This window comes from Microcaecilia unicolor, chromosome 3, assembly GCF_901765095.1.
Source record: "Microcaecilia unicolor chromosome 3, aMicUni1.1, whole genome shotgun sequence".
NCBI lineage: Eukaryota > Metazoa > Chordata > Amphibia > Gymnophiona > Siphonopidae > Microcaecilia > Microcaecilia unicolor.
The window spans coordinates 109,676,923-109,686,821 of record NC_044033.1 but is presented as its reverse complement, the minus strand read 5'-3'; the positions used below and the strand labels follow the sequence as shown (position 1 = coordinate 109,686,821).

General features: G+C 42.4%; 1 protein-coding gene across 1 annotated transcript in view; it reads right to left on the bottom strand.

The window, feature by feature from the left end:
* Positions 1-3,533: 3,533 nt before the first annotated feature.
* Positions 3,534-9,899, bottom strand: part of CST7 (cystatin F) — a 30,053-nt gene continuing 23,687 nt past the window's right edge. The window contains exon 4 of the mRNA XM_030194837.1: positions 3,534-4,040. Within this exon, the coding sequence (XP_030050697.1) occupies positions 3,960-4,040 (81 nt within the window). The 3' untranslated portion in view covers positions 3,534-3,959. The remainder of the gene's footprint in view (positions 4,041-9,899) is intronic.

The window sequence follows — 9,899 nt, the reverse complement described above, 5'->3', positions numbered from 1 at the left end:
TCTGATCACACTATTGTTGGTGCCCTGGTTCTAACGATGGTTGCTCAGCGCAGGTTACCCCTTCTCCCCTGAGGTAGCCATACTCTAGAAAGAAGTTCTGGCATGAGGCAAGTACTATGGCGAGCGTTAGCAGTAAAGTTGAGAGATGGACTCTACATTCCCAGGCTTAGGAGTGAGGTTCATTACTGTCATGGTATGCACAAAAATAACCCATTTAGAGAAATTGCCCCTGAGACAACCCTCTGCCTATTGGCTTGTATTCTCCTTTGGTTAGCTCCCTGATGCTTTATATGACAGCAGATGCTCAGGTTTGGCAACCCTGTGTCCCTGCATTGCAGCTCTGCAGTCTGCACAGGAATGAGCTATTTAAAATTTATATTAAGTCAGGTAATAGAACTGTATATGTGTGTTTCTAATTATTCCCCAGTGAGTAATTGTGTAATTAAAGAAAAAAAAAGTGTGAAGTTGTCCACCACTAAGCAGGACTAGCCATTAAGCAAACTAGCTGCTGTGAAAACAGAGCAATAGGTTTTGACAGCCACACAAATTCAAAATACTACTACAACTACTTATTTCTATAGCACTACTACATGTACATATTTTTACCTGCAGGAACATTAGGCAGTTTTTAAGTAGGCCATTTGTGCTTGTAAATGGCTTTGGAGAATTGACTTCATCTATATTTTATTTTTGTTATGTTTGTACCCTGCGCTTTCCCACTCATGGCAGGCTCAATGCGGCTTACATGGGCAATGGAGGGTTAAGTGACTTGCCCAGAGTCACAAGGAGCTGCCTGTGCCTGAGGTGGGAATCGAACTCAGTTCCTCAGGACCAAAGTCCACCACCCTAACCACTAGGCCACTCCACATTCTGGCCAAAGGCTGCATCAAAGCAGTCTCTAACATACACTCATTTTTGATACTCTTATGTTTGATCACTTTCATTGGCTTTTTAAATTTATGATTTATTGCATATTATGTATATATGCATGTTTATATATATATATATATATATATATATATATATATAATATATGCTTCATGCTGTTCCACCTGTCTGCAGAGCACTGCCTCTTCTGAGTGATAATCCTGATCCATGCCAGGAGGCCCCAAGGCAGGATCGATTTCCACTTGCTCCTGTCTCCTTCAAAATGGTGATACTAGTGGGGTTCAAGTTCTCATATAAGAGAAAAAAAAAAGTCCTGCTAGGGCAGCTTGAAACAGTGGTGTAGCCACAGGGGGCCTGCCCCCCCCCCCATTTGGGTTCAGATCCCCCCAAGGGCTGCTAGTTTAGCTGGCATGGGCAGAAGCTTTCCTGCAGTGATATGTACCACCATGCTGCCTGGCCCTGCTTTTCCCCTCCCCTGTGCACATGCTTATTTTTAGTGAAATGCTATCCTGTGTTCAACATCTCCTCTCCATCTCTCTGTGTCCCATATCTTTAACATGACCACAAACTTCCACCATGTCTAGCATCTCCTCTTCATAAACTCCACTACCATGTTTATCTTCATTTCATCTCCCTATATCCTCCTCTGTTCAGAATCTTGACTCTAGCTCTCATCTCTCCCTATGTTTGTTTCACCCCATTTCCTCCTTTGATGTCCATCATCTCCCCTCCCCCCCTTAAGCCAGTGTCTGCCTTCCACATACCTTTTGACTCCCCCGCCCCTCGCTACCCCTTGTTTGGTCTCCCTAAGCCCCACAATGTGCAACATCTCTCCCATCATGGGGGGGGGGGGGGTCCAAAATCTCTACTACTTCTCCCTCCCCTCTGGCCCTCACTCAACATCTCTCTCTTCTGTTCTTTCCACTGCTACCTAGCATGTTTCTTTCCTGCCCAAGGTTGAGGATATCTGTCTCTCAACACTTCCCTATGTCTAACTGACAATGTGTCCCCCTCCAGAGGTCGCTGGCAGCAGTAACATTTCACACATTGCTGCTTGCACTGGCCCCAAAGCCTTCCTTCTGCCATGTGCTCCCTGGATGTGGCTTCCTGTCACTGCAGGGCCTGAACACTGCAGAAGGAAGGCTCAGGACCAACAGTGGCAGGTAACTTAGTAGATGACAGCAAATAAAGATCTGTACAGTCTGCCCAACACAATAAAAATCATAGTATAATGTATGACGTGATATGTCCTTACCCTTTTCAGGGCACAGACCGAAGAAGTCTGCACGGCCCTGGTCTTGTGCTCCAGTTCATGAATTCAGCTACCCTCTACCCTTGGTAGTCACATTGTTTTGCTACCTTGAAGTCACATTCCTGGTCCTTGCACATTAGCCTGTCCCCTCCCTATCATGTGTGAAGTGTTGCTAATCTACACAAAACAATAGAAAAATTGCATTGTAGCCAGTTGCAAAGGGGGGGATAGGCTGTCATTTGCAACAAAATGTCATCCATCAATTTCTTGCAGTATGTACAAAAGCACTACTACTTATCATTTCTATAGCGCTACAAGGCATACGCAGCACTGTGTAATGCAATGCATACTCTTCCCTAATAGCGCACACATACACAATCAGCAAAAACAGTGTTCCCTCTTGCATACACTGTCTTGCCAACCTTTGTTCTGGATCGATAAATCCTGGGGAAAAAAAAAAGACTTTTCTAGCTTCCTACTGGTTTTATAAAAGGAACTTTGCCTAGCAGAGGAGGTATTACAGCCTATATTATAACATGTTACCACTATAAGAATTGAGGCTGAAACCATGAGCTTTCATGATTTGCTCTTTTCCAGGTGTATTCTTAAAAGCCCGTTTGCTATATTGTATTAGCTCAAAATAAAAGTAATGAAAAAGTCATTACAGCCTATAATAAAATGCAGGATGTTTCTGCATCAGAACTACAGAATGCAGGTATACTTTACAAATGCTTCTGAAATATAAATCAGATTGTGTGCTGATGTTCTCCTCCTGCCTGCCTTCAAACTACTTTAAAAAAAATTCCTCTTCCTCAAAAGATCATACTGGACAAGATCTCACTAGCTGGAGGCTTTGATACAGCTTTGTACTGTTTTTCTTGTGAGAAAAACTTAAGGCCTCACTGAAGTTCAGCCCCTTTACACCACCAATATGGCTTTTTGCCAGGCCTAGTAGACAGAAGGTTCACACTGGACAACTCTACCTCTGCCACAGCTATCTGTTAAATGCAGTTCTTAGATCAGTGGTGTCCATTAATTTTCAAGTTGGGGCCACTTTGGATTCTAATGAGCTGAAGGAAAAACACCAAATATCTTGGGCATGACACAGCTGAGCTGAAGGAGAGCTAACACTGCTGATTAGTGTCTGTCAATGACATCCATCCCCACCAGTCCACCTTCAAACTTTATTATCCTCAAGGTTGTGAGCATTTTCAAATCACTCTTGTCTATTGAGAAATGTCTTGTCCTTCAAGCACATGGCTCTTCTCCCCATCCACTTTCCCCTTTCTGTCCAGAGTCTGGGTAGAGAGGCAGAGTACCAGGGGGGAGGGGAGGCTACTCCAGGGGTCTCCTGGAGCACCATGTTGAAGTCACAAACTGCAACTGGAATTAGAGCAATGTAGTTTTATTCATAGGAAAGAAGGCTACAGTAATCCTGCTTAGAAATGTCAGTTATTTAAAATCAGGCCATAGTTATTCAAATGTACAGCAAAACTGAAAACATCTCATGACAAGTGAACAAATGAGTGGATAAAGATTACTGAAGAGTAATATAGTCTTTAAATAAGATGTTAAAATGAGAATTAGACTAAAGGATAATTTTAAAACGTGATAAACTGGGTGCTTTATATAATTATACATTCATTGTGTTTGCATCTCTTATTTGACAGATGAGTCTTTGCATTTGGTGACATTTGTGAGATATGAATAGAACATGATAGCTAGCATCTGCAGGAAACCAAAAGCCGTAAGATGGCAAAATCTCTTTCCCAGTGTGTGCTTTGGTATTTTAGAGGGAATTCTTCAGAAAACAAAATCATCATTCCTGACAAAGAACTACAGGCACCTTCACCATATTCATCCATGAGACAATCCAAACTTCAAAGTAACAGTTGAGTATCTGAAAAAGGAAGAGACTCCATATTGATATAAAGAATTCACCCATAAAACAAAGATTTTCAGTCATTTCTTGTGACTGGAGCAGTGATTACTCTCTTCAGCACCAAGACAGTACAACCACATAGGGATATGCTCTCATTTGAATGACAAAAAACCCCACAACATTCCAGCCTGGACAGCATTTACTTTACTTTTCCTCTATCAAGGTTCAACAGAAAGAAAAACAACTTTAATGGCTCACATTTATTTCAAAGTCATTTTGAGTGTTTTATCTAGTTTAATTTTCTATGTAATTAATAGAAATTTATAAAATAGTCCTGTTATGAAATGCCTAGCCACACGCCTGGGGCTACCCCTGCGGCCACTTAGAGGGTCTATCCCCAGCACAGCTCAGGTCCACCTGCCGCTTGTGCATTACACTAGCACCCTACTAGCACCCTCCTCCCACCGACTGGGTCCCAACCACCTCTGGGTGAGTCTCCTGCTCTCAAATTATCCCCAGCGATTTCTAGGTTACTGCTCCACACTCCTAATGGTCCCACTGTTCCTAGAAAGCACCCACAGACCCAACACACAAACCACCTGGATTCTTAGGCCAAACAAACTACAAAATGTCATGAACAATGAACAGAAAAGGTGCAATCAGCAAACAGTAACAAGTAACTGAAATAGGAAAGCTAATCCTAACTAAACATTTGTTTACTATGTAACTAGTACCTGGGGAGTTCAGGACATATAGACTGGGGTAAAGGCCAGTACATCCTAGATGAATTTGAGCTCCTCGGCCAATCAGAGCCCAGAACAACAAGTTTTCAATAAAAGTATACTGCATATTACTTCCCATCTGTGTTAGACTAAAAAAAAAAAAAAAAAAAGAACAGTCATTTCTCTGTAACAGCTTTAAAGTAAGGAAACGCCACCAGCTGGCCAATAGGAGAAATACTTTTTTTTTTTGTTACATTTGTACCCCACACTTTCCCACTCATGGCAGGCTCAATGCAGCTCACAGGTACTTATTTGTACCTGGGGCAATAGAGGGTTAAGTGACTTGCCCAGAGTCACAAGGAGCTGCCTGTGCCTGAAGTGGGAATTGAACTCAGTTCCCCAGGACCAAAGTCCACCACCCTAACAACTAGGCCACTCTTTCACTCAAGAAGAGTTTTATAAGTTTAAAAACCCACTGTTTTGTCACAAGTTCCTAGACTTCAGAGGGTCTATTTTGACTCTTGTTCAATAGGGGTGTGCACACAGAAAAATAATTTATTGGTGCACGCAAAGCATGTGGAATTAAACAAAAAAAAAAAAATCAATCTAGCACTTAACTATTAAGTTAGTGTGCATCAACACACATTAGTAAAGAAGTACCTTTGTATAAAATGTGACCTGTGGTACAGAGAATGCATTAGCAATACCATAATGCAGTAGTGCACGTCATCTAGCTCTATATAAAAAAAAAAAAAAAAAAGATAGCACTTGTAAGAGGAACCAAGATGCCATCTGATTAGGTTGCATTGGAAAGACGCTTCATTGGTGGTGTAATTTGTCACAGTAAGTTTATTGCTTTTGAACTAGCCTAGGATGCTTTAAAAGGAAGGATGGATTCAGATCTCTTCCCCCCCCCACCCCTTCCCACTTTCATGTCCTCCTTTATGCAGACCTTACCTTTGTTGGGTGTGTCCGCAGTGTTGGAACCAGGGATGGACTCCAACCTCGACAGCAAAGTTGGGCAAGGAAGTCATTGCAGGAACTCCCAATGAGACTCAAGGAAGCGTGAGGGAAGTCTCAAAACTGCTGATTTCCAGTCTCAGTGTCAGAAAGCCTATAAACTGCTAGGAGGTACCTAATAGGGCCTAGTAAGTCATGCTGCAAACCTCTGAACTGGGGAGGAAGGAAACCTTGGAGCGGAGTCAGAGGAGCTGGATGAGAGCGCCCATTGGGGCTGTTGGCAATTTCTGGTAGGATAGCTTCCATCTATAGCAGGGGCTCTGAATGTCCTTCCAATAATATTGCTCACTACTAGACCACAAGACAAACACACGACTTAATATGGAATGCAATTTTGTTCAATTTTTATTCAGTAAAGAGATTTACAAATACCCACCCTTCATGAAGCATAAAAATATAGCACAAAGAAGATGTACATTACACAAGTCAGCAATTGAGTCCAATCTGTAACTAAACAAACCTCTCCCACCCCACAACAGTATACCAGAAATATACGTCTCTATCAGGGTGTTTACCATTGTTTCTTCGGCAAACACCGGCTACACAGTCCAACAAAACACACTGTTGGTACAAAAGGGAACAGAGTCCCCAAACAGTGTGCCATACAGGTAACAATAGTTCAAAAAAAAGTTCAATTCTTCTTACAGACCCACTAAATGTGGTAAAAGGTCCCTTGCTCCTCCAGCAAACATAGTAGCTCTCTGCGGAAACATAGCTTGTAGCCAAACTGGTGTGCAATACCAATGAGTTCATACTTTATATGTATTTTCCTTAAGATACAAATAGATGTCCTTTTAAACTTTATAAAAATATTCTTTTCCATTCCCCTTGAGATAAATTTCTTCCCAGATCTGATTCCCATTGAACCATTAATTTACACTTCAAAAATTCTTTCCCACAAAAACAAAGAATACTTATGTAAAATTGATATAGGGCCCTTAAGCTTCCCCAAGGCCACCCACAAATTTAAGATGTTTTCCATCTTCCGGATCATCTCACAAGTACTATGAAAATGCTTAGCTTGTAAATAAGGAAAAAATATCACTACCTGGAAGATTTTACAATTCCATTAAGTCCTCAAAAGGATAAAAATTCCCTTCACATCCAACAATTGTCTAAAATGGACCAACCCCCTGCCCTCCTACCTGGTGAAAACCCCATATTCCTGCCCCATCCTGAAAGTGGGTTCACATCAAATTGCAGCCAGAGTGGAGACCCCAGATCTAGTTCTATATTTAACCCTATCTGCCCCATATGACCAAAAGATGCTTCATAAAAGGATTTAAAATATCACTACAGTATTACTTTAGTATGTCAAACCGGCTTGCGTCAAAGCTAGTTTGCATATTTGACAGGTGGCCATGCCCACTTCTGGTCATGACAGCCAAAGTGAGGACATGCCCAAGCCCCACCCATTCTCAGCCCCTTATGACTTCATTGGATGTGATGTTGCAGCTCTGCTTCTTTTACATTTTAACCCTGCCTTAACCCCACTTTATTTGCATAGCCCTACCCCACCCCTTTTTTTTTTATAAACCCACTCCAAAACCCTTTGGTGATGTAATGGGAAGGTCATAGCTACACCCCTTTCTCCAAGATGGTGGCAACCACTAGATGCACTAAGTCACTTCCTGTTTCCACTGCTGGTTGCCATCATGGGATGGGAAGCTGTCAAAAAAACCTCAACACCACCCCTACAGCCTTTGAGGAATGTGCACAGCTTAACTTTTTTTTTCTCACAGGAAAGAAAATAGGCATTTTTAGCCCCCAACTCAGTTTTCTTTTATTTTTTTTCTTTCAAAAGGACATCTTTTGTTTATTTTAAGCTGGATCTAGTTAGGTCCATATGGTTTTAAGAATGACAGGAAGAACTAGCGTGCTGTACAAAGCTCCCTCACAGTCCTGCTTTTTCAAGAGATCATTACATCTCTGTGAACCATTTGATTTGCAAGCATGCTGTTCTTGTCTGTAAGATCAATCAGTCTGTAGCCTTCCCTGCAACTCCTCCCTCTCCCTAGCCAACAGCCCAAATTTGTCTGCAGCCTCTCTAAACTTCCCCTTTCCCCTTCTAAGCCATTTATTTTCAAGTTTGGCTGTTTTTAAAGAAAGTGGTGTCGGGGTTTGATGTCACTTCCCGTCACTTGACTCCATCCAACATGGCGTCCAGTAGTGGAAAAAGTGATGCAGGGTGTCCAGTGGTAGCAGCCATTTTGGAAAAAGGATCATGGCCGGTCATGTCCCATGACATCACCAAAGGAGTGAGGTTATACAAAGGGTGACATCACATCAGATGTCATCATGGGGGCAGAGCATGGGTGTGTCCTCACTTGATTGGCTGTCAGGCCAGAAGTAGGTGTGGCCTCCTGTCAAAATATGCAAATTAACTTAGACAAAAGCCAGCAAGATACACTACTTACTTAGAACCCTTAGAAAGCCACAGTAACTGCTTCAACGCAAAAATGGTGCAAATGCTCTTGATCTAATAAGACACCTGCTTATCAAGATAAAAATTCCCAATCTAACAATTTTCATAGTTGAGTTGCAAGACCTCCTAAACCTACAAACTGCCATAGTAAGGCTTTAGATAGCCTAGGAAGTTTCCCTCCCCAAATAGGTCTATGAAAATCCTACTGCAATTGGAAGAGGCATTTGCTTAAATTGCCCATTCTACTTCAAGAAAAGAAAATAGGCATATTCCTATCTTCCAAGAAAGACAGGGCAAATCCACTGTGTCCAAATATTTGTAGCTGAGTAGTAGATATCTCACTATATAATGCTCAATAATATGCCAAATTGCAGCTGAATATCCTCATCAAAATGGAGGGTATCACTCATACCCTTTAAATTTCCTAATATGCTGACCCACTTGTCTATCTTGGAGCTAACAAGCCAACATGGAACCTGAATGGATGCCAAATTAAAAAATCATTAACGAAGTTATTGGCCCATAAACTTCCAATTTGTAACCTGCCCAATTCAGCTCTAACTTTGACTAATTCCTCAAAAAAGGATAGGATCAGGGTGTTCCTTTTCTAAGTGCCCCAATTCTTCTCTTAATTGCAAATGTATTAAATCTGTTGCTCATTTCCTGTGTGCCCCCGCACCACTACCTTAAGGGAATCCCATAGGCAACTATCACTTACCTCACCAGTATCATCATCAAGCAAACATTTGGACAGTTTCTAAAGGGATTGAGGGCAGTGGAGGTATGAGGTTGGAACAGTGAGTCCTGCTTCCTGGTGATGGGTGGCTTCCAAATGCTTCCCAACTCCCCAACCCTCCCTCACCCCCTACTAGAGCAAGCACTGTATTCAAAAGAACATGATAAACAGATACCCCAATAACAGTCACTGACAAATCTCATGTTCTAAATATCCCTACAAAATAATAAATACGCATTTCCAAAAATGCAAGACTACAGGCAATATGAATGTAAGCAACTAAAACCACATGTGAAAAGTCAAAGTTTTCCACTGCAATGTTTTAGAGCGAGTACTTGGAATTTTGTGCCAGCCATTCTGCGTTAGTTCTGCTTGCTCCCAGATGCCACTAGATTGTGGCAACCCAATTCTTCCAATGCCCTCCATGCCTCAGAGCTAATTATGCACCTTTTTGGATTTGCCAGCTGCTATGTCATGACCTTGAGGCCTTTGCAAACTTGTCATGGACTCAGGGAAAATGTGAGCTCTTGGGCTGCTGCTGATGAACGACAGCAGCAGGCGAACCCTCCAACCTGGACTGGACCAGACTAGACGTGCAATACCACACAGGCAGGAACAGACCAGAAGTGCAATAAGCACACAGGCAATACAAAGAAACAGAGCTTGGCTAGGCAGGAACAGGGTACACAGGAGCAGAGCTTGGCTAGGCAAGAACAGGGTACACAGGAACAGAGCCAAGTAAATCTAGAAGAAAGACACTCAAATGGGCCACAAGGCCGAACTGGAATCAGAGCACACCAGAGCCCTCTCATATGGGCCACAAGGCCGAACTGGAACTGAAGCACAACAGCAGAAGGCATGTACACACAGGCAGAGGCAAGCACAAGAAGGCAGAACACACACACAAGCAGCAAAGCTGCACTGGAGCCCACATAAACAAGGGATAAAGGAAAGGCCAAACTCACACAAGCATA